Raw genomic sequence first — 25731 nt, forward strand, 5'->3', positions numbered from 1 at the left:
ACAAACAGCTGTTAACGATACATCAAAGACAACCAGCAGCCAAAAATCAACCTAGCAGCAAAGAAAAATAAGTGAAACCTAGCTGAAAGAGGAGGAGACTAAAGACTATCACTAGCACAAGGGTTTTATCAAGGCTCCCTTAACCTTCAACAGAAACCAAGGGTTTTTCTAGGCATCCATAAGTTGATTATTGGTTTTTACAAGGCTCCCACAACCGGAAATGGGTTTTGAATTGGCTCCCATAACCAAAGAAGGGTTTTCCCAAGCTCCCTTAACCTATAACAAGATCTCCAGCCCATCAACAACAAAACCTGAACCTAACCAAAACCAAAAGCTAGCCAAACTGGGCCCTTGAAAACTGCCAGCATCCAGCCTATCCTTGAAAAGAACAAAATACATGGGGATTTTCTAGGCTCCCTCAACCAACATGGGGTTTTTCCAAGATCCCCAAACCGTCAAGGGTTTAATCATTGCTCCCATAACTATATGCTTTAAAATCTACCACACTGAAAGAAACTTGTCCAACAAGCTCTCCACCTCTATAGGAGACCCAACAGGGGTTTTCCAAGCTCCCTCAACCTCAAGGATGGCAATAACAAGGATCTCATCACCTATAACAGTGGGTTTTTTAAAGTCTCCGACAATCTTGACCACAACAGGACAAAAAAACCTTCCCTAATTACCACCTCAATAGGTGACCTAGGAAAAAGGTCAAGAATAAGAATATCCTGGATGAACCCACAAATTCTAATAAAAGGGTACAAACACTCAACCACCAACAAAACCCATCATTCACCTCCGAGCCATACTCCACTCAATAGGAGAAAGTTTAATTCCAGCCATATCCATCTTCACCTCTACAGAAGACAGAGCCACCTCAATAAGGAAGACCAGAAACAACCCACGTAGCAAGAAGAGGACCATCTAAAAAAATGAAGCTAGCAGAACCACCGTTGGGGCAGAGAAGGTAACCCATCAACGAAGCAACCGCAAGGATTAGAAGACGCAAGGATTAGAAGATACGGGAGGTTCTATCTAAGACCACAAAAGGCCTTCAAAGGGAAAAACGGGACCAAACCATCAATAGAACCTTCAAAAGAGACAAAAACCCCAAAACAACACACCAAAATATAGGCATTAAAGCACTGACTGAGGGGGAGAAGAACAAAACCCTCTACCTATTTCAAAACAGAGATCTCCAGGACAAACATAAAAGGGTATGAAGGGAATAGGCAAAAACTCGTCCAATCCCACCAACCAAACCAAGAGTCAAGGCCCCAAAGAGCCCACCACCACTCCAAAAGAGAGAAAACCCACCACAACTGCACCAACTTCAGCACCATCGAACACAGAAACCCCTGGCCAAAAGCCACGAATAACCGCAACAAACACCAAAAGAGCCCAAACACTACCCTCAACAACGCAACCACCTCCCAAAATGCAGAACGAACAAAAAGCCTCAAAGAACAGAGGCAAAGCAGAGCAACGAGGTACCAAACCCCCATCCCAGTACCAAAGATGGAGAGAAGAACCACCTTACACAGCCACACCGCCAAATCCAACCGCAACCCCCACAAACAAGCCATCTTTCCCAGAGGCATAAACCAAAGACCCGATCCGAACAACCCGAACAAAGAAAAACCAAACAAAGCCGACATTTGCGAGCGAGGAAGGGAAGGATAGACCCATCGAAACCCATCCAGAACAGACATACGACCTCCAACCATCATCCTCGTCTTCACCATCACCTTCGTCACCAGAAACCTCGCCTGCAACATAGTGGCCTCCCGAAGCCCTAGCGCCGCTCTTGCTCCTTCGTCCGCTCCCACTCACCATTTCAAAAAGCGGCCTCGCGAAACCCTAGCGCCGCTCCCGCTCCTTCATCTGCTCCCACTCACCCGTAAGTTTACAATGGTTACTCTTAATTAAATTGATTATTTTAGATTAATAAAAATATAGATTCATTAACTTAAAATAATTTAATTTTGAAAAAGTAAGAAAAAAAAAAAGAAAAATCTTATTAAATGATTTATCAGTAGATTAATAATTACTATATTAAGTTTTGTATTTTTCTTCTGCAGATTAATTTTACTATATTAAAGAGTTATTTATCAGCATAATTATATTCTTATTTAGACACACAGAAGTATAAATGAGCAACAGGCCTCTAATACAGTGCTATGAATTCTAATCGCTTTAACTATTGCAAGATTTGTGCTGCTTCATTTATATATAAACATTCAATAAAGGCTAAAAAGTGTGAATTCAAGCCATTCGATGAATTTCTGTTTGCAAGACATACTTTGTATTATTCAATTGGATTGAATCAATCCTAACAAAGACTTAACTATTGATGGTTTTTAGGGGGAACAATTGGAGAGTCTGCACCATTTCATTTCTATCTTGGTGTTCGTTAGATTGCATACTCCGTGTTGCGTCCACCCTTCTGTTGATTCGAGCCAGTGCCCATCCTCTTTTTCTTAAATTCTTGTTTATACGCCACGGTAATTCCGCATTCACAAAACTATAATCATGATTGATAGTGCCCCTGTATACATTAGCTACTGCATTCTCTTCAATACTGCAATTCTCATCTGTTTTTGTTTTCGCCTCCTGTTGCACTACAATAGTCAAATATAAAGAAAACAAGATAACAGACAAATGATCAGGAGATTATAGTTACCTGTTCTTTGCAGGAGAGCATTGTCACACCACTTGAATCATTCGACTTTTCACTGGTAATCATGGATATCAACTCTTGCGATGTCCTTTCAATTGCATGCTGATCTGGAGAATATAACTTGTTGTAATGAAAGAGGAAAACTTGTTCTGATTCAACTTCAAAACTCGTAGAATTTACTGTTTTAAAGTAGTGAAAGCATTATGTGCGAACGTACTCAAAATGACGTACATAGGGTGATTTACATTCCATTTCCGTTTGGTTACCTTCTTTCTATTTTCCTTCTTTCACTTGGCTGGTGGAAAGTTTTCATGCTGATCTGGAGAATATAACTTGTTGTAATGAAAGAGGAAAACTTGTTCTGATTCAACTTCAAAACTCGTAGAATTTACTGTTTTAAAGTAGTGAAAGCATTATGTGCGAACGTACTCAAAATGACGTACATAGGGTGATTTACATTCCATTTCCGTTTGGTTACCTTCTTTCTATTTTCCTTCTTTCACTTGGCTGGTGGAAAGTTTTCATGCTGATCTGGAGAATATAACTTGTTGTAATGAAAGAGGAAAACTTGTTCTGATTCAACTTCAAAACTCGTAGAATTTACTGTTTTAAAGTAGTGAAAGCATTATGTGCGAACGTACTCAAAATGACGTACATAGGGTGATTTACATTCCATTTCCGTTTGGTTACCTTCTTTCTAATTTCCTTCTTTCACTTGGCTGGTGGAAAGTTTTCATTTTGTGGATAGAAATTTAGCTAGCAAGCTGGAGAAAGTAGTTTGAGAGATATGAATATAAATAAAATTAGTATAGGGGAAGTTTATCAGTAGTGGACATAGTTAATTTCGCACATTTTAAGTTTTTAAATGGTTCATCTGATTTGAACGATTTTTTTTTGGTTCTCTCCTATACCACTGCTATTGTTTTAGTATCACATTATTATTATTATATTTTTATTTAATATTCTTTCTTATCTTTATTTTTGAGAAAAAAAATAGATTTTATGTAGAGACTCCTTCAATTATTAATATTCGATTAAGATAATTTTGAAGATAACAAATGATGAGATAGAGATTTGATTGTGGCAAATGAGAAGTGAAAATGAACATGTAATTAGTATTAAATAATTATAAAATATTTAATTGAGAGTAAATGCTTTCAATTATTATTGAGGGATGGCATCTATATGTGAGTGTAATAGACTTTGAGCCTAACCAATTAATTATGTGAATTATTGATTATATATTTTTCAAATATTTTTATATCATGAAAGAAAAATAGCAATATAGCACATGTAATTAATTTTATAAAATAATGGATTGAATAAATTTTCAATAGATATAGTTTAAGATAGAGACACTCAATTTGTAGCCTATTTTTAGAGAAACCTATGAGAAAAGATGAATCAAGATATAAATCTTATATTATTGTATCATGCATATAGTGGTGGATGGATATAAGTAGAGAATATAAGAAGCAAATATAATCTTGTATGATGGAATATTTTTTCCTAAAATTTATAAAATAGTATACTAATTGGAATTAGTATTATCATAGGTTGAGTTTTTTAATAATACTTATGGAATATAATTCCATACAAAATTTCGTTTTAAATTTTATGTGAAATAGTTTAAAAGATTTTTTAGAGTTACAAGACGCAAATATGTATGATTGAAAATTTGTATAACAGAAGGTTATGTGATATGTAGAATATATAAAGGAAATATACCAAGATGTTATTAAATATCTAGAAAAGGAGGTTGTTGAGAACAAAGTGTATATTAGTGTTGGTTAACATATTTATCACCTAACTCTATATTCTCATGCCCACAAAGGTGACAAATGTAACCATAGTTGAACCAGTCAAACAAACTATCTACTGACTGATTCTCTACTTATTTTACAAGGTGGCAGCTACCTTCATATAATATTCAATGAATAAAGAATTAGCCAAAATGCTTTTAACCCAAAAGTAAATAAGGAAAGAGCTTTTAACCAGAAAAAATTGCAAAGGAATGCATAAAATACAAAACACTATTTTTAGATTTTTTAGATTATGAATCAACCAGATTACCACAAAATATCATTCACAGATAATATTCTTGCGGCAATAGAAAATTTAAACCATTCACCATCTCAAATATAAATCTACCCACTAATAACCATTCAAAAGAACATAAAGCATCCACACATCATAATTCAAAGATTATGACTATCTAAAAGCCACCAATAGTTTTTCTATATTCAAAACAGTAAAACAGAAATATGCTTAAAGAAGTTCTTTCTCTTAAGAGTAAAACAAAGTTTGCCTAAAAGATCCCCCTAAATCTACTAATCAATTCTTTTATAACTATTGTCCCAAGTCTTTTCCGTTTCAAAAAACTATTTCTTTAAAGATAACAGTCTTGAATGTGACCGTTCTCAAAACAAAAAAAGATCCACTAAGCAATAAAATCTAAATCACATCACGAAACCACAAGGCTATAAAGTCACCAAACTCAGGCTCCAACACTGGGTGTTGGGTATTGTTCTACAATCCGTTTGTCAATATCATCCACTATTTCCTCTTCTTCAATCAGTTCTAGAAGTAGATCTATAAATTCTTCCTTGTCAAGTATAGTAGCTCAGAAAAAGTTAGTCAAGTTCATGACAGTATCCTCCTACAATTCCTCAACATCTGACTACACCACAGGGCCTTTCTTAGTTTTAAGCACCATCTTGTTGAACTAAATTATCCGGGTTTCTTCTTTCTGCAAGCTCATCCTACAAGCATTGTTCATGGTTTTTAGCTTTCTCTGCAATCTTTCCTAATATAGTAACGACCTTCCTATATTCACTGAAATCAGTATGCGCTTTCCATGCAAAAGACCATAATTGTCAGACTATATCGTCCTACTCTTTCTCTGGCCAATTCAAATATGGGTTGTGAAATGGCAACTCAACGTCATGAGGCAAAACCATTTTGATGCAGGCAAATCATGACAATCCCCCCTTTTTAGCTATCTTCAAGGGTAGTATATTAATGTTTTTTTGCAAAAATGACAACATCAAATGTAGTAACGCATGTCACCACTTTTTTCATGTCCTTAATTGTTTAATTGTTATTAGTGACAATACTTTGTAAATCTTCCCTTGATTTATTTTCTAGAAGTTGTGAATGATGTGGCAACTGATGAGGTCAAAGAGAATAACGACAAGGGGCGGTTATTCTTATTAATTGACAGGCTCTTTTAATTCTAGCGGCGTTCAAGTGTGATTTATATTTACCACCACTCGTGTTGCCACCCGAATAAGGTACTGAATGAGCTTGAAATTACATCATCAAGAATTTCCTTGTTTTAAAATCAGAGATGTCCTTTGAAACTTCAGAGAAGCCCAGCCTTTACACAACATAAAATATGTCAGAGGATCAGAAGATCGAGGAAGTTCACAACCATCAAACTCTTTCAAAGACAACCACAAGTCTGACTTTCTAATGATGTCGACTTCCTATAGACTCCCCTAAGCATGTCGGGTGGTTGGGTAATTCTAAAAGTTAAGAACCCCATGATAGAGGTTAAGAAACTTAGAAAAGTCATTGCGACAAGGGGAACAAGGAGGGAAGTCAATAAATATTTACGACTTACCAAAAGTTTAAAAATTTATAGGTAACAATTAGAAAAACATATATACAAATATCATGCTAGAGTTGAAGTGATAGTATAAGTATTAAAATAAATATTTTCATAGGGAACTTACTACATGATTGATAAGACAAGATTTGAGTATTCTGAGAAACTATTTAAGAAATGAATATTTTTTATTAAATGATAAATGAATTTGAAATATTATATTTGGATCACTATCAAGAGAAAAGAGTAAAGGAGATGAAAAAATGACAAATTGGGTTCTATAAATACCTAGAGAAGAAGAGGAAGAGATTAAAGAAAAGTTAGATAGTAGTATTTAAAAAGAATTCATTTTCTATAAGTATTAGAAAGTTCATTTTACCAAATTGTCATGAATCTTGAAATTGTTATTATAGAACCCATTGAATTTGTTTTTTAATCATATTTACTAAAGTATCTTAAGCTTACATATTTTTTTCAAGGTCACAATACATTTTATCAATTATTACTTGTTACACCCTTAAATATAAATTCTATAAGATGTGTATTATATAATTCCTCTCACATTTATATTTTGTTAGTCATATTTTGGACTTCATCTAGATACAAATATCTATATTTTTTATGTAGGATTCTTCAAAGTAGAAACTATTTGTATTAGAATCAATATTGGGTTTACTTTACGACACACTTATATTATTATTACATTATGATGGATTATTTTGTCTTCTTTTTTTAATACCTAGATGTATGCTTGGGTGATTGTTTTCATGTTTACATTGTTGTATAGCATTCATAAATTGTATGTGCTTTTGATATTATAGATATGCATGGGTATAATTAACATTGTACTGAGTGTTCAAGTACAAAGTATTCCTCCACCTAATTTTTAGATCTAAATTATTCCTCAATAGTGGTTATATGGAAATGTCATTTTGGCATTATTTATACACCTTACCTTTTATACTCAATTTAAGCGTGGTTTTGTATTATATTAGCCAACATTGAAATGAATACTACAATTGGTATGAGTTTGAAAAAATATACCTTACATAAACAGCTAATGAAAGTGTGATTTTATACTTACTTTTATTTTATCACAATTAAAATTAAAAATATGCTTATGTAGATTTAAGTCATTAAAATAAATATTGACTACTAAATAAGGATATAATTCAATGTATTATTTGAAATTGGGTTGAATTAGGGTTAAATATAATTAAGTTATAATATATATATATATATATATATATATATATATATATATATATATATATATATAAGATCTTTTTCTGAATTTGAAAAGGGTAAATAGGCAAAATGTATTATTTTGATTTGTAGGAGGAAATTGGGCATGCAAACCATCTTTCGGGAAGATTCATGTTCTGATGAATTTAAGAGTAATGGGGAAAAAAAATGATGAGGATTGAATTACTATAATGATAGGAATTAAGAAGGGAACATGATTTTGTTTGGATTTGTGCATTTGTGAAATGTATTGAAAAAACATTTCCATTTCAAAATTTGGCTAAATTTGAGGTAATTATTTGATTTCTTTCCATTTTCTCATTGTTTTCCATTTTGAAATGTTGAAATAGAATCAACAAAATATTAGAACCTTTGAATGTTTTTAACTTTGTGATTTTTGATTATGTATATTTAGTTTTGTAAAGAAAATGGAGAAGTTTCCCATAACCATCATTATAATGCAAAAATAAATCAACAAATAATTAAATTTTGATTTTGAGTAGTGTAGATTGGGTTTTTAGCACATGTGGCAATAAAGGGTACTTTTAGTTTTTTAAAATTTAAAAAATTTGAATTTATTTAATTTCCAAGCTATTTTAATGGTCATTTGAGATTTTTTTGGTTTTTGTTATTGAAAATTTGAAAATTTTGAAAGTTTTTAATGAACTATGATGTTTGGAATTGTTAGAATGAAGTATTACTTCCCCTAGCATCCAAAATTGTAATCCCTTACAATTTAGTCCACATTTTGGGCCCTCACCTTAGTGTTCATCTCTCAAAGGTTATTTAAGACTTGATTATGCATATATCATACAAATATGGCATTGTATTCAATTCATACACCACATGGTCTCCTTATCCTAGCCCTAAAATATAGTAGGACCAAGGCATGTTATCGTGGTCCTCATTGGGACCAGGGTGCCACACCTTGGTCCTCCCTATTTGGGCCCCATTTTGAGCCCCTTCAGCATTTCCAAATTTAAGCGAGAAGCTTAGCACCATGTTGGCCTATTTCGGAAAATTAACATGTTTTTTCTTGGGCAAGTATACAAGTAGGCTTTCCCCTCTCATTTGCATATACGAAACATCATAAGAGAAGGGTGAAATTATAATCATCAAGAATTCAAGCATTGAAGCATTCATCATCAAGCATTTCTAGAGGTCTTCAAGGTTGCATTCTGCATTCATCAATTGTGAAGCAGCATTACATCATTCATATGCAAGCATGTGTGTGTGATTAGGTTTTTTTCATGTTCATGCCATTTCATACAACATATTTCATTACATTCAAGAAGAAAATTATCATTTTTAGTCATTGCATATCTAAGGTATACTCTTCCTTCATTTATTTCAGTATTTGCAATATTTCAATCAAGGTTAATTCCTAAACCGAGGTTTGACTTAGGCAAGCTCCTATTCCCAACCTATTTCCCTTTCTTTCTATGTGCAGGATGCAGGTACGGAGTTGTGATCTTCATAATATGCATTATTTGCAAAGATGAATCAACCCTTTTTGGTGCGCAAAAATTTAGGAGGATCTGAGCAACAGGCACTTTGGTCCTGACATTTCTAGAGATTTTTTGGGAATCAGGTCTGAATTTGCTTATATTTCTTAGATCCGAGTGCGTACCTCAATTTGATGACTGTAGCTCATTTTATCCATATTTTTACCTTCATTTTCAGCACTTTTCCCTACTTTCAACAATTCAACTCACAAAATAGGGTAAACAAACTCACATCCCCTTGAATCCAATCAATATTTTTAATTCTTATCATTGTTTGTGTATGACTAAATCTATTGGATTCAAACCTCTTTTGAATTTAGTGGTTTCCCAAGCAAAAATTAGTGGTCCTCATCTTTCTTGGGGTGGAAACCCCAATTTTTTACCATTAGATTTTGGTGAACACCTTTAATTCTAATTTTTGTTCTCATTTCTAAGTGTTTATGCAATTAAAAATACAAATTTTCTTTTACATGTTAAATTTCCAATTAAATTTTAAAAATTTAGAGGGTGATTTCACAAAAAACCTTAATTTTTGAATTTAAAATTGAGCTTGTGGGTTGCTAAAATTTAGATTAATCATTTTAAATTTGGATGTTTTCAAATTTAAAATTCAAATTTTCATTTACAAGTTCAATTTCCACTTAAATTTTAAAAATTAAGAGGTTAATTTCACAAAAATAAAATACCTAATTTTTAAATTTAAAATTATCTTGTGGGTTGCATAATTTTTCAAATGTGTTTTTAGATTTAGAGAAATTCATTTCATAGTTTTCTTTAAAATAAAAATGCAAAAATAAATATTAAATACAAAAATACAAAAAAAAAAATCTTGTTTAATGCATTTTTTGTGTTGGCATGCTTTAGTTCATTTCATTGCAATATTTATCATTTCTTTTCAAAATGTCAAATTACTCTTTGCAAGATTATCATGCCTTTGACAATCCATTTTCTTATAATGACTAACTTTTTGAAGAAGTATATAGTAGAGAAGAACTTGAGGAGGCCCCTGATGGTTTCCTTTATCTTAAGCCTTATAAACCATCATTTTTCCAAAGGTTATCAACATAATCTGTAAACCATTTAGTATTTATGACCTTGAGATGATGGATGACACTCTTGATGACCTCATTCTTCCCTCTAAATCATCCTCTAAATCTCCAAAAATTCACAATGATATTATCATGCATGACAATTTGCGTTATGAACCTTTACCTTCTATCAATGCTATTTATGAAGAAGTTTGTATGATAAAAGAAGTTGATGTGGCTGACAATCCTCTTTATCAAGATTTACATTTTAGAGATGACACTCTAACGAACCATGATGATTCCTCTCCTAAACCTTCTCTTGTTCATGAGGATACTTTGGTGAAAGAAAATATTATTAACACTTTTTTTACAAGTCTTCCTCTTAGGAATGAAGTTTTGAAAATTGATGTTGATCTTTCTCCTAAAATATGTCTTTCCCATGAGAGTATCTTAGAGCAAGAGGATGATATCATAAACACCTTTCTTAATGACACTTTACCTTCCATACAAGGTATCTCTCCTAGAGAAGAAGTGTTGATTAGACATTGATTTACCCTCTCCCAAATTTGGTACTACCAATGAGGGCACATTGGTGCAAGAAGAGGTTATGAGCACTTCTTTTAAAGATCTCCCTCGTAAGGATGAATCTTTGAATAATGATACTTATCCTAAAATTTTCCTCCCCCGTAAGGATCATTTAGTGTAAACAGATGATGTTATAGCTACCTTTCCTAGTGATTCCATATCCTCTTTTCATTTCAATGGATTTTCCACAAGAGATGAAGCATTAATGAGTCATGTTTGTCCTTCTCCTAAAGTTTGTCTTACCCATAAAGATACTTTGGCACAAGAGGATGTAATCATTAGAAATTTCCTTATTTCTCTCGCCTTTAAAGATGTATCCTTAGAGAACAAAGAGCCTAGTCATGTTAATACCATTCATGTTTCTAGTTATGAGAAGCCTAAACCCAAGGAACCTCCCGATATCCTAAAAGTTTCAAAATACATATGTGAAAGAAGTGATATGGAAAGACAAATAGAACAAAAATATGGTTTTTAAATACATCAAACATTTAATGTTTGTGTCAAAAAGAAAGATCCTAATGTTCTTCTCACTTATCTTTCTTCCCCCTCTCACCTTAAGAAACACATTTATAAGGATCTTGTTGATAAAATCCATGGTATCTTTTAGCAAAGATCTCCCTTTGGGAATTGATTCAGACTTCACCTTCATACCATAGCTTGATCCAAGAAACATTTCATAAGGTGGTTCCACATCCTTCTTCTAAACCAAATGATATTACATTCTCACAAAATGAATTGTCTTCTATAGAGGTTAGAAATAGAGATGATTCCCTTACGATTACTCCTTACATATTTATGACCAAAACATAAGAGGTACCTTAATTGATAATGAGTTAGTACTTAACATTTGTTGTGTTTCCTTATTAGACAGCATAAGCTACAATCATTCTTCTTTTCAACCTGACCCTCTTTGTGTTTGTGGCTTTGATAATGTTCCTATCTAGAGACACTTGGTATAGTCATATTACCTATCAAAGTAGGACCTGTGACTTTACCTACTCCTATAAATGTCATTCCCAACCATCTTAATTATAACCTTCTTCTAGGTAGATCATTTATTCATGCTATGAAAGAAAACCCTTCTACTCTTCATTGCACAATCAAGTTCATATATAACAATTAAATGCATACATTCAAGGCTGATCCTAATCCTTATGATTTTGTTCATGGTGAATTAGGGTACATAAATCTCCCTTTAATACTATGATTCATTCAATAACACAATCTCCTATAAATGATGTTTCCTTAACAAATAATTGGGGTACATTAGAATATATACCTTCCTTCAATGGGTATAAGATCCCTCAATCTTTAGATTTTGATACTAAAAATGAACCCTCTCCTCTAGATATTTCAACATCTATGCATGGACACAATAGATATGGTTTAAGATGTATGAAACAAAGTTTTGATGGTCATTAGAAATCTACACCACACTTTTCCCAAGAAGATCTAGGTTTCCAAAGTGCTCTTTTTTCAACACCCCCTTCCCCATTGTCTAATACATCCATGTCTTCTTACAACTTATAATCACAACAAGAGAGTATTTTGTATGAGATTCTTAAAGATAATTTTATTACCCTCCCTTTAAAGAATAAAACAAAGAATCATCAAAAAAATGAATATAAACTTTTTGTGAGTATCATCAAATCCCTAGCCATGCCACTAATGAATGTCATGATTTACCAAATAAAATTCAATAACTTATTGTAATTGGTACCATTCAAATACTAGATGGAAATGAATTGGACTCTAATATTTTTCTTTTTAAATAATATTTAAGTTCCTATTATGTTGCTCCTCATTATGTGACATTGGTAGCTTACTTATTAGGGGCTCATTGACATTCATGGTGGTACAATTGTAAGTGAAATCATACTTTGGTAGCAACATAATAGTAATTTTATTCTTGTCTTCATTCTTGGGGGGAAATAATAGCCTCTAAATCATCCTTGCCCATTTTCCCTTTGTGAAATAGGGCCTTTATTAAGGATTTATTATCGATTGTGGAGGTGTATATCCCTGTTGAGGATCTCCTTCCTCTTATTGGAAAAAGTATCCCTAATGAGGATCATATCCTTACCTTATAATTTTATATCCTTAATTGGATCTCTTCCTTAGTGTTGAAAGTCTATAATGATTCATCAAATTCTTCTCTTTATTGAATTGTACCTTTTATAATGAACCCTTCTATATTGTGATATGCATGATCCCTACTGAGGATCTTTTTCTTATTTTAGAAGAGTAGTTCTCTTATATACGATCTCTCTTTGGTGTCCTTTCCTCCATGTTTTGGGGTCAATAATAATGTTTCAACTCTCTCTCTTTTTCTAAAGATTGTCTTTTCTTTTATTGAGTTGTATCTTTCATAATTTGAAGTGATTTCTTGCATAGAATTGTCCTTTATACAAGTGTATTAATTTTCCTTGTTTAGGATGTATTTTTTGTTTGAAATAGCACATCTCTTATGAACAATCTCTTCTTAGTGAAAGCGTATAATCCTAAGAATCTACTTTCTCCTAAACATTAGAGAAGGTGTTTATTCCTGGTCCTTTTATCCTTCCAAGATGTCATCTTTATTAAAGATCTTCTCTACTCTTGGAGGTAGATATCATTATGAAAATATATCTTTCTCCTTTGTTAATAATGCATCCCTTAAAAGGATCCCTTTACATTTATTGCAAGATATGTCTTTTACAATTATCTCTTCCTTGCTTAAAGAAACAAAGCCTATTCAGTAGTCTTTCTTCTTATCATGGAATCCATACATTATTGATTAGTAGATATCTCCTTAGTGTTGAAGGTGGATATCCTTGTTGCTATCTACCTTAGGACATAAACATAGGATTATGTTGACATCTTAAGGGGGGATATATATGTGGCCTCCTATGTGCACTTTCGACTATCGATTATCAATATGGGACTGTTGGATACTCACGTTTCATCCCTATTTTGTGCATTATTTATGGGATAATTGCATCCTCATGCTTAACCCTCATTTCATTTATCAACATAGGATTGTTGCATCCTCATGGTTCATCCGTATTTTATGCATTATTTTTCTTATATAGGGTGTTCATTCTCAAAACCAAAGAAAATAGTCTTACACGTGATGCTTCATGCTTGAAACCAGACATCACTTGCACACACACATAAGGATGAGTGGAACTAGCATAACAACTCTAGACTATTCATATTCTCCTCCCCAAAATAGATCACCTAGATAAACACATCTAGGGGAAATTTATCCATGTCCTTTCTCATAATTATTCTCATGGATCATATAGAAAAGCACATCTAGTGTGTATTCATGCTCTCTCTTCTTCTCATAAGCTCGTAGCTTTGCTATTGATAGTTCATGGATGATGCTTTCTTTTCTCTTTTATGTGATCACTTGTGTTCGTGAGATGGAATTTTTTAAGAATGATATTAGTGGTTGAGACATTTTGGTACTGAAGTCTCTTCATCTAGTTGACTTGAGGTCTTGGTTTTGGTCTTTATCCTTTGTTGTGTGTCTTTCTGTGTTTTTTGTTTTCGCTTGCCTTTTTCTCTTTGTTTGATTTTTTTTCTTTTTGTCTTTTTTTGTGCACCCTTGCATATGATTGAGTGAGTTAAGATCTTAATATTGGGGGCTTGGTTCCTCAAAATTAGTGAGATCTTATGCTCCTTGTGATTTTACTCCACATTCCTCCTCTTTTTCAACTCTCTTTCATCTACATTCATCATGACTATTTCCATAGGCTCATACTCCCGCTAAAGTGGGGGATAAATGTACTGTCCTAAATTGTACTCCCTTATAATTTAGTCCACATTTTGGGTCCTCACCTTAGTTTTCATCCCTCAATTCTTAATTAAGACCTAATTATGCTTATATCATGAAAATATAGCCTTATTTTCATTTCATACCCTACATGGCCCCCTTGTCATAGCCCTAAAATGGGGTAGGACCAAGGCATGGCACCTTAGTTCTCATTGGGACTAGGGTGCCATGCCTTGGTCCTCCCTATTTGGGCCCCAATTTGAACCCCTTGAGAATTTCCAAATTTGAGGAGGAAACCTAACCCCATATCGACCTATGTCAAAAAATTAACACGTTTTCCGATGGGCAAGTATATAAGGAGACTTTCTCCTCTCATTTGCATATACTGGCATCATAAGAGAAGGGATAAATTAGAATCATCAAGCATTCAAGCATTGAATAATTCATCATCAAGCATTTCTAGAGGTCAACAAGGTTGCATTCTTCATTCATCAATTGCGGAGAAACATTACATCATTCATATGCAAGCATGTGTGTGTGATTAGAGTTTTGTCATGTTCATGGGATTTCATAAAACATATGTGATTACATTCAAGAAGCAAAGCATCATTATAAGTCATTGCAAATCTAAGGTATATCCTTCCATCATTTATTTCAGTATTTGCAATATTTCAATCAAGTTTAATTCCTAAACTAGGGTTTGACTTATGAAATCCCTATTCTCAACCTATTTCCATTTCTTTTTATGTACAAGAAGCAGCTATGAAGCTAGGATCTTCAGAATGGGCATTATATGCAAAGACAAATCAACCCTTTTTGGTGTGTGAAAAGTTAGGAGGACCAAAGCGACAAGCACTCCAGTACTGACATTTTTGGAGATTTTTCAAGAATCGGGTCCAAATCTGATTATATTGCTCAGATCCAAGTGTGTGCCTTAATTTGACGACTATAGCTCACTGTTTCCACATTTTTACCTTCATTTCTAGCACTTTTCCCTATTTTCAGCAATTCAACTCATAAAGAGGGTAAACAAACTCACATCCCCTTGAATACGCTCAATATTTTCAATCCTTATCATTGTTGGTTTGTGACTAAATCTATTGGATTCAACCCTCTTTTGAATGTAGTGGTCTCCCAAGCAAAAGTTAGTGGTTTTCATCCTTCTTGGGGTAGAAACCCTAATTTTTCACAATTACACTTCCTAAAATTATAGTGTAGTGAATTATATCCCTTGAAAATTTCACACTCTATTTGGGCCCCAAATCCAAAAAATACAACATTCACAACCTACACAAATTATCTTGAATACTCTGAAATGTGTAACAGTTTTTATAATTATGATGAGTTGAACTTTTCATCATATATTCTCAAACAAGGTTTAAACAAAAGTAGGAATCTCTCACCTCAACCACAACCATGCGTCTAATATTAGTTGTTAAAATATTATTGAATTGACCAAGCCATGTCCTAAATTATCTTATAAGAGAAAAACATTTATACAATATTACATAATATCCATAATGAAAAGATCAAAGTCATACCACAAGGTTTCACAAAATATACCCTATGAAAACCATCAAGAATATAAAACATAGACTTCAGAAGTTTCCAAACTCAATTTATTATATAATAATGAAACATTCAAATAGGCTTACAAACTCTACATGAATACTTATAATCTATATTTATCTCCTCCAATCAATTCTTCATGTTCCCAAGTATAATGGATAACCATGTGCAACCACACATATCATGGCATGCTTCACATATGCAATCTATAAGGGACCTAGAATACAATTTATAGCCAATAAAAATAGCGAAATATCCTACAATCCAACCCCAATCATTTAATAGGTGTTTATTTTTATAGAATGAAACTCACACAAATTAATAAAAATTATATGAGTAAAACCATATTTTTTATTAGGTTGATCAAAATTGTTTTGATGGGACTCGCAACCCTGACAAATAGATTTTTTCGTGACCCAAAATCCAATTGTAGAACACTGCTAAAAGATAGTACACAAACAAACAATAACCAACCAACTGCAAATCAAAAGATACTTAATATGAGAGTCCCTACTATTACATCAAAGGTCAAAGACACCAAACAAATAACAATGGATTTTGAAAGGCTTCCATAACCTTTACAATAATTTTTGAAAAGGCTCCAATAACCTTCAGATGATGTATCATCAAGGTCCCAGCCAAAAAATAGCCCAACTTGGGAAAACTCCAAAATATAGCCCAGGTTAGGAAAACAGCAATCTCAAGCCCTAGAAGTAGTAATAAAATCATTGGTAATAATGAGAATTTTAACACTCACTTTCCTACATTGTAGGTACAAGAACCCTTCACCATCCTCAAGATCTACCTCAATCAAAGTAGGAAGAGAAAAATTGATAACAACACTTAATATATCCCTCAATAGGATTAAATGAGTGAAATTTAAACAAATAATAGCATCTCCCATCATCTCCTACAAAACTAGTCACCACTTGAATAGGAACTAGGTCCACCTCTATAGGAAAAGTGAAAGAGGACTCGACAACAAAATGCTTAAAATCATCACAACTTAGGTCATCACTCTCTCCACCTCAGTAGGATAAATGAAGGAAAGTTCAAAGGAAATGACAATATAAACCCCCTTGAAGTAGCTCCAACTCTTGGGAGCAAAAATAACCAAGATAACATCCAACCTTAAAACATGGAACCCTAAAGAAATTTTTCTCAAACAATCCTCCACCTTAATAGGAGAAATAAGAGTAAAAATAGAAGTAGCTTTTTCCACCATGAAAAAGGAGCATGTAGGAGAATGACATTAAAAAACCCTAGAAAAAAAATAATCCTCAAAAACTACTCTAAAAAAAGTTGGGGCGATAGATTCAAACAAAGGGAGGTCCACCAAATTTCCGACCACAACCATGAGGCAATATATCTTATTGGAAATTACCAAAAGAACACCAAGCACAAAATAGGCCTATTATAAAGTAGGAAAAATATGGACATACCAATTACATCAAAACCCTAGAGCACATAAGAACTTACCAAATCAAATCAATAGCCACCATAGCCACCACTGCTGGAGCCAACAACAATGAAGCTAGAACAAACCACAACCATAACAAAAACACCAAAGCCCAAAACTCTTGCTCCAAAAAAAGTAGCATAGACAAAAAAAAAACTCATCCTCTTTCACCACCACATCTAGCACCAAGATATAAACAACAAAACCCATAGAAAAGAGTTGGCCTAAGGTTTTCTATTGGGAATATTCTAGTACAAGGGGTTTCCATATTGAAAATTTAGGAAGAAACCACTCAATTTGGTGCTATGCTATACCATTTGATGTCACACAACTTTATTATATTATCTTCTAAAGTGTTAGATACCCCTTGAGTTGAGTCTTGAATGGTTTAAATTAGCAATGAACTTTTAAGATTCTTAATTTAAAGCATTCATATTGTGTCCCTATTATATTTTGCCATTGTATGAACAACTATCATTTCTAGGTTTTGCATACCATCATTTTGAGTTCAAATTCTTTATAAAGACTATACTACATGATTGAAGATGTAGTTAAAGCATGTAACCACCAATTCACTTTAGATCTACATGGTGGGCACTTAATGAACACTCGCATATAAATCCTCATATATTATCACAATGTCAATTTCTTATACTTATATTTTATAAATAGTTTAGTTTATGCTCATTTATAGAAAAGAGTATAATAGGTACAATGTTGCAAATGTGAAGTAGATGGTGTGTCAGTATGGTTGTCATTGACATTAACATACTTATTCTATGTTTCAGTGATTGGTTTGTGCTATCTATTTCTGATATGTTGTAGTTGTAATCATGAGGTTTTTGTATGTTGTTGGAAGTTTCTTGGGGATTTCATGCTTATGATTTGGTGCTCTAGAAGTGTGCTCAGTGATGATGATATATGGCATTAATTTTAGTGCTTCACATTTCTCCATATTTCTGGTTCTAATGATGATATTTTGGATTTATGTTGTTAATATCTTTATCTTTGATATTCTAATTTGGGTCATGATGATGTTCTCCAGAGTCATGGTTGTTGATATGTTCATTCCTAGTCCGGTTGACCTTGAATGTTTCTATTTTTTCTCTAGTGATTATAGTGTACAAATAACATGTTGATTTGATTGATGTAGTGTATTGTGGTGTGGCCACTTCTCATTCCTTTCCCCCACATGAATGTGTAGTGTAGACTTATCTTTAGTTGTGTTTTGGTGAATTGTTTTTGGCCGGCTTGGGAGATTCCTAATTCAAGGGATTAATATAAATAAGGAATTATTATAATGAAGAATATAGAGAAGCAAGTAGATTGAAAAGTAATATATGTTGGTCTGAATTTGTGTGAGGTTATATGAAGTTGTGTTTGCGAAGTGTGGTAGTATGTTGTTGTTGTTTGGTACTGGAGGCAGTGAGCCAAAGGTTTCTTTTGGCATTGCAGTGTTATGGTAATTGTGCTTCAGTGGAGGATTCTTTCTTTTTCTTTCTTCTTCTTTTGGGCAGTGAGCCCTTCTTTTTCTAGAAGTTGTAGCTAGAGAGTGAGCCCTTATTTTTATAGCGGTTGTAGCCATGTAGTGAGCATTTTGGTAGTGAGCCACCCTTGTAAAAATCACCTTAACTAGTGTCACCCTAATAGGTGTTTCATAATTGAGAATTAGAAGTCTCCATGGTTTTTCCCTTCTAGGGATTTCCACATAAAATTTGGTTTTTCTTGTGGATGTTTCATGTGTGTTCTCTCTCATGATTATATCTTTTTTATGGTTAAGTAATCAGAAGTTTGTTTACCAGATCCATTTCTATGGAATAAGTAAAAGATTTCAGTTGAGAACTGATTCACCCCCCCCCCCCCCCCTCTCAGTTGTTTGAGGTATTCAACATACACTAAGGCTCATGTAGATATACAAACTTATTTTCTCAAGTATATTTTAGTTATAGTAGCCTTCTTTGGTCTATAAATGCTCTAGTTATTTACATTTTTTTATGAAATTATGCCTACTCACATTATTAATGTAAAAAAATTCTAATTTTTTTCATATGTTTCCTTCTTATTTGTCAAACTATTTCTTTACATATGTTGTGGATTGTTATTGAATGTTTTTTCTACTATTACTATACAAATTTTGGGAAAGATCTAGCTAGTCACTTTATCTAGTGAATGATATATCATTATTCACTTGGACTAGATTTCACTTAACAATGTATTTCCTCACTTTTTCCCTTGAGCTCAATCCATAAAACAAGATATAGTGTATTTATAAAAGATTAAAAAATGTTTCAACTATTCAAACAAAAAGCTTGTGTTATGGGTTGCATCTCACACTTACAAGCTTCTTATGCTTGATACGTATAGAAACACAAGTTTGTAAGTTTAGAAAAAATGGTTGCATTAAATTTTTTTGTGTACATCTCAATGCATATTTCCATCTTACCAATTTTAATTTTATCTCTAGAAATATAGTACAAGGTGGTGAGTTTTTGGCCAATGGTCCCCAGTACATCCTCTTAACTATGTGAAAATGATAAAGTATTTGAGAAAGAATTTTTTTTTAATTATTTTGTAAAACATTATTTTTGTGTAGATCATCATCACCTAGAAAGTATGTGCAAGGTGAATTGGAGAAGAAAGCCTTGTAATAGCTCTTATGATCTAAAATCAACCAAAGAATTAATTGAAATAAAACTTTTTTTATTAGGGATAAAATGGGTTTTGAGGGGACCCAAAACCCCATACAATAGGTTTTGAAGGGACCCGAAGCCCTCTAGAATTAATGGGAATCCAGAACCCACAAGCAGAACACTGAAAAAAGATACAAACAAAGAATAACAACAACCAACTTATTTTATGTATAATTTTATTTGATAATTAAAAGTTGAACAAAATATTATTGTAAGATCTTTTAGAAGAAATAATTGACATTGTTGACATTGTGATCAGATATAATGTTCTTCAACCTCATTCTATTATGTTCTATATTTAATTCATTTGTGTTGTGAAGGTATAAAACTTAAGTCATATTAACATTACCTTTTTCTAGGTTTTCTAGAATTTTAATGACATATCCCAACTACTCCTACATGGCACCTCCCACGCACTCAAGTTTAGCCATTCTCGAGCCTTCTCTAGATTTTCTACACTTAGCCCTTCTTTTTTGTTTTCTCTATAGGAATTTTTGCCCCTTGCTAGGTTCCCTACATTAGTGATTCATTTGTCTTTAGCACCCTCCCTAGCTTATGTTTCTCTAACTTGGATTGGATTTACTATTGTTAGGTCCTCTCCTACTAGTGTCATTCTCTACTACTATGTGGGGAGCTTCCCTTGGCCACATTTCCTTCAGGAGGCTCCTTATTTTTCTCCTATTAAGTCTACTCCTCATTGTCCTTCCAATGAAGGTGTGCAAATTGATTAGTGTACTAAAGGGATCTCTCTGCACTCTAGCCTTAAGGTTTCAAATTTGGACAATGACTTATCTTGAACTATTGTTCAATAGAAGAAGAAAGTTCCTTGTAAGGTAGATTCCCTCTTGCTCTCCAAACCTTTAGATGTGATTTGTTTTAGATTTGTTTCTAGATTTGACTAGTTTTGTTGTTCGACCCTATGTAGTTGTTATCATGTTTCTATTCCTTTTGTGCTTAGTTTGTTGTTTCAAAATCTTTTGTACAAGATTTTAGGCCTTTTCAAAATCCTTCTTACTAAATCAAAACATTGACATTTTCTATCTCATTGATGTTTTCTTAATAATTATTTGTACTTCATCTCTATCTTTCTCTATATTTAAGGTTTTGAACATTTTCAAAATCCTACTACCTTAACCAAAAAAATTTTTTTTTTTAAAGATAAATTATTACATTCATTTCACTTTTATTTGTTTCTAATTCATTTGATCTTTTTTTTCTCATTCAAGAGAAAGTTCACTAACTAAAACACTTAATGGTACATTCTAATTATGTGCTTATTTAATTATAAGCATAATATTTTTATAGTAAATAGAAATAGTTTGATCCTGCATAATTTATAGAACCAAAAGTCTTTGTCAACTTATTCGTCTTAGTTTTTTGAAAAACCTTCAACCGAAGTGCTATGAAATTGGTTTAAATCTTTCTAACAAGAGTTTAAACAATCAAAATGTCTATATTCTAATGAAAGCATTAGATCTATGTATATAGGGCTACAGATGGACAGTAGGTACAGCTGTATGGTTTGCACGTCCATCATATATTCCTAAAGGGAATACTTCTGCAGCGTTTATACATCACATTCTATATTAAGACGAGTTGCATGATGGTAGTAGTATAGAATGTGATGTATTAGTGAAGAATGTGAAGCTTAATGGTCATATGATCATTCATCTTTTTTCAATTTTTTTTTTCACAACTGAATATAAGTCTATAAATGTCCGTGTGTAGTTATATAAAAGATGAAATTGATATCTTTCAATAGAAGTTATTCCCTGCGGTTAAAATGGACATAGCCATTTATTGATGAACCACTATAAAATTCTGTCATGTTGTTTGTGTTTGTTTTAGTTTTATTGTATCATGTTTTTCTATGTTCGTTTATATAATTTACAGTATTAACGTTGCAGGAGTATTCCATTTAGGAATATATGATGGACATGCAAACCATACAGATGTACCTACTGTCCATCTGTAGCCCTATATATGTAGATCTAATGTTTTCATTTTGATTGTTGAATCTCTTGTTAGGAAGATTTCAACAAATTTCATAACATTTACGGTTGCAGGTTTTTTAAAAAAATTAGCTGAAAAGCATAACCAACCTCCCAGAGGAATCTGATTGTCCCAAAATATTACTAATGATGATGACTTATCTAAAACAATTCTTTGATATAACTCGACCTTATCCTATAACACAGTGTGCTATAGGGAGCATAAGAACTAATCCTTGGCATTGTGTCCTATTGTGCAATGTTTTCTCGGGGAAGGAAAATATTCAGACACAACTTAAGAGAATACCTTTCTTTAGCATAAAACATTTCAGGGTTGTGTGAAGGTTGCTTTTGGGTATAAGAATAGTTGATCAAGGGTATCTACTAGTGAAGACCAATCATCAAAAGCGAAAAACAAAATAAAGCAGTTGTATCGTATCCTTTAAGAATTTTGTTGGCTAAGATGAACAAAATAATTGTACAATCTAACAGGCAGATCAAATATATTGGAAGCAAAGCTACACTTCAATTTGAAATCCATCAACTAATTGAATTTTAAGACATTGAAAATGGCTATTATTAAGCATTAAAAAAAAAAATTCAAGAGTGAAACGTAGTTAAGAAATAAAAATGAGAGTTAGGAGGCATTTTCTCTGTTTATAAACGATATTTCATCAGAATTCAATGTATATAAATGTCACTGGTTGTTTTTGAGTAACTAAAAGAGAAAAACAGATCTCAACAAGAAATTTCATTCATTGTTTGACCCTTAAATAAGTTCATGTTTAAATACAGTACACTCTAACATGCTAATGAAAAAATCTAGTATGAGCTCACACAAACAAATTAAAAAGAAAAAACAAATGATTTAGTTCCACTAAAGGGTATTGTCTGAATTAAGAAATTACCAGATCTGGTCTCTGGAGGCTTTGATCTAACTGAATCGATAGCTTCTTCCAATCTTCTACGTTTATACAGCTTATCATTGCATTTCCTGTTTTTAAACCAATAAAACACACTCTTTGCTTGTATTTCTCCATATCTTCTCAGATAATTAGCAACATCGTATATCTGCTCGTCGTTTGGATTCCCAGCAGATTTACAGTAGAGTGCTTCCAATATTTCTAGCTGCATGGGAGTTGGCTTCCACCTTGGAGTACCCATTTTCAGGTTAACAGAGCTAACGAAAGCAAATATAAGAGAATCAAAGCGATATCATCTAGAGGCATCTCTCACAACTTCTGTATATTTTAGATTTTTTCATTGAAAATAATAATATTGTACGGTGGATCTATTGTCTTCATACGGAGATTTCTAGAGAATATTACTAAAGATTGTTCAAATGTCTGGACATCCCTAATAGAAAACAGGCGATGCTCATTGTTTTTCTATTTTTTCGACAATAACTTGGTGGGGGAATAATCTAAGATCGATGAAACCTATACAAAGCTTGAAATGTTTCAAGAGAAACAAGCTGTTGTAGGCCTGTTCCATAGAGAAGGTGAAACATACAAGATTGAAATACCAATAACAAGGTGACATCCCCAAAAGAATAATTTAAAATCTCCATCATAATTACATCACCTCATACATCATGTTAGTATTACATACATATAATTATAACTTAATGTTGCTTAATTTATTTCAAGGGTAGGGGACACTATATTTTATAAATATTTAAAATTAAATATTTTCCTATCATTTTAACATTCAATTTTGGTCATAAAAATTTGGAGGTTTCAATTGTCACATGTTTGTTTGTTCATAACGGTTTTGTTTATTCGACACAATCTATGCTTTCGTGTACTACTATGGTTTGTATCTTCTTCTCAGTACTATTTTATTTGTGAAACCTTTCCACTTGCCCTTGAGAGTGGGTTGTTATAAACTTTAGAGTGTTCTACCATTATATTTATTTCTAACACAATAGACTTCGAGCACCTCAATTTAAGCATATAACAATTAACTGGTGCCCACTATGTAAACCGTAAAAACTATTCTAACAATTATCGTCAATAGAATTATAATATGACATAACTAATGATTGTAAGAATAGACATCATTACCATTGGCCATTCCAAACTTTCAAATTTTATTCATTGTATCTTACTACCAAGCCCATGCTAATGTATAAAAGTTGCAACCATAGGACTAAGGGCCAAGCCACAAATTATTTGATGTCTAGTGAGCCACCCTATTCTAAACTATCTTTTTTCAAAACCTATATGCCTATTTAAATTAGTGTTTGAAATTGATGAAATTGAACAAATATTACTCCCATTTGAATAATATCTCTAACACTATAATTTTTATTTAATAATTTTCTCAATTGGCTTATAATTACAAAGAGGAAAATTAATTTATTATTTACACTATTGTCAAGCATATTATGTTAGTACATGGTAAAGGGTATAATCTTCATTGACAATTCATTTTGTTATTATATGAGCAAATAAATTGTAAAGCATAATATGTTACTGCAAAAGAATGAAAACTTGTTAAAGCTCAATAGAATATTGTATAAGGTTGATGTTTTTGCCTTATAATCAAACTTAACATTGTATAACTTGCAATACATGCATTATTTTTTAATAGAGGATGTTGGAATACAATATTCTCATCTTGAATGCATTAAGACATTGCTCTTCTCATCCTTACTATCAAACATCACTATAAGTGGATTACAATGCTAACATACTTACACAAGAAACAAACACAAACATGTTTATCATAATTGAGTGGCTGAAATAAGTATTGTTCAAAGCTATTATTAAGTTTATGAATCCATACCAACTATCACTCATTCTACTAATATTATAAAATAATAGTATATATAAAATTAAATAGAAGAAAATATTTTCTAAAAGGAATAGAGTTTCCATATGTTAACTTGATTCTAGCATGGTAAACCCTATCAATCCTTATGTGCAAAAGAGACTAGAAAAATAAATGACATATTTAGAGTTAAAAATCCATGTTCTTAGTATGTTTTTAATTAAGATAAGTGGGTTTTTTGTAGTCCCAAACCCTATTACAAATAAGAACAATTATCAAAGGGGTAACCAATTAAAAACCAAAGATGAAATAAAATAATAAAAAATTGAGAGGAGGGCAAAGCTCTAGCAAGATAAAATAAGAAGCAAAAAGAAACAAACACCTAAAACAACTATCATTGAATATCATAGTTGGAACCAAAATTAGGCCCTAATGGGACAATTTGTGTATTAGGAATACAAGGTACTAGATATTTTCTTATGTCAAATAATAGTCCATGGAGCATCATCAATACTTGTAGAACATTTTGGAGTAGGGGACGAGGCACCCTCCAAACAAACAAATGAGAACTTGAGTGGGGGGTTGCAATCCAAATATAATGAGTCAAGAACCACTAAAGGAATAGGATAAAAGCCCAAGTCCCTAGTAGTGGGAAATAGAAGTAGCAACTAACCCAGCCAAACTTACCAAAGTAGTAGGAGGAGACATCGAATCCCTAAAGAACTTTGACTCATCATCTAAATAAGCAATAAAAATAGTGAGATTGCAATGGTTAGCATCCTTCTACCAAGTGGTAGAAAAATACATTAGGACTCACAAGAGATATAAGAGGCC

The 25731-nt window shown here is 32.6% G+C and overlaps 1 protein-coding gene across 1 annotated transcript; it reads right to left on the reverse strand.

Moving 5' to 3' along the window:
- Nucleotides 1-2343: 2343 nt before the first annotated feature.
- Nucleotides 2344-23286, reverse strand: LOC131066453 (WUSCHEL-related homeobox 9-like). Its single transcript, XM_059214695.1, has 3 exons — nt 23031-23286; nt 2684-2829; nt 2344-2613 (listed from the first exon to the last, which is right to left on the reverse strand). The coding sequence occupies exons 1-3, from the start codon at nt 23284-23286 to the stop codon at nt 2344-2346; spliced, it is 672 nt and encodes a 223-aa protein (XP_059070678.1).
- Nucleotides 23287-25731: the final 2445 nt, after the last annotated feature.

Source organism: Cryptomeria japonica, chromosome 11, assembly GCF_030272615.1.
Source record: "Cryptomeria japonica chromosome 11, Sugi_1.0, whole genome shotgun sequence".
NCBI classification, from domain to species: Eukaryota; Viridiplantae; Streptophyta; class Pinopsida; order Cupressales; family Cupressaceae; genus Cryptomeria; species Cryptomeria japonica.

Coding starts and splice junctions, on each gene's coding strand:
- LOC131066453 (XM_059214695.1), bottom strand. CDS start 23,286: ATGGGTACTCCAAGGTGGAAGCCAACTCCCATGCAGCTAGAAATATTG. Junction 2,830..23,030: donor GCCTCCAGAGACCAGATCTG/GTAATTTCTTAA, acceptor AAGTTGAATCAG/AACAAGTTTTCCTCTTTCAT. Junction 2,614..2,683: donor TGCTCTCCTGCAAAGAACAG/GTAACTATAATC, acceptor GTAGTGCAACAG/GAGGCGAAAACAAAAACAGA.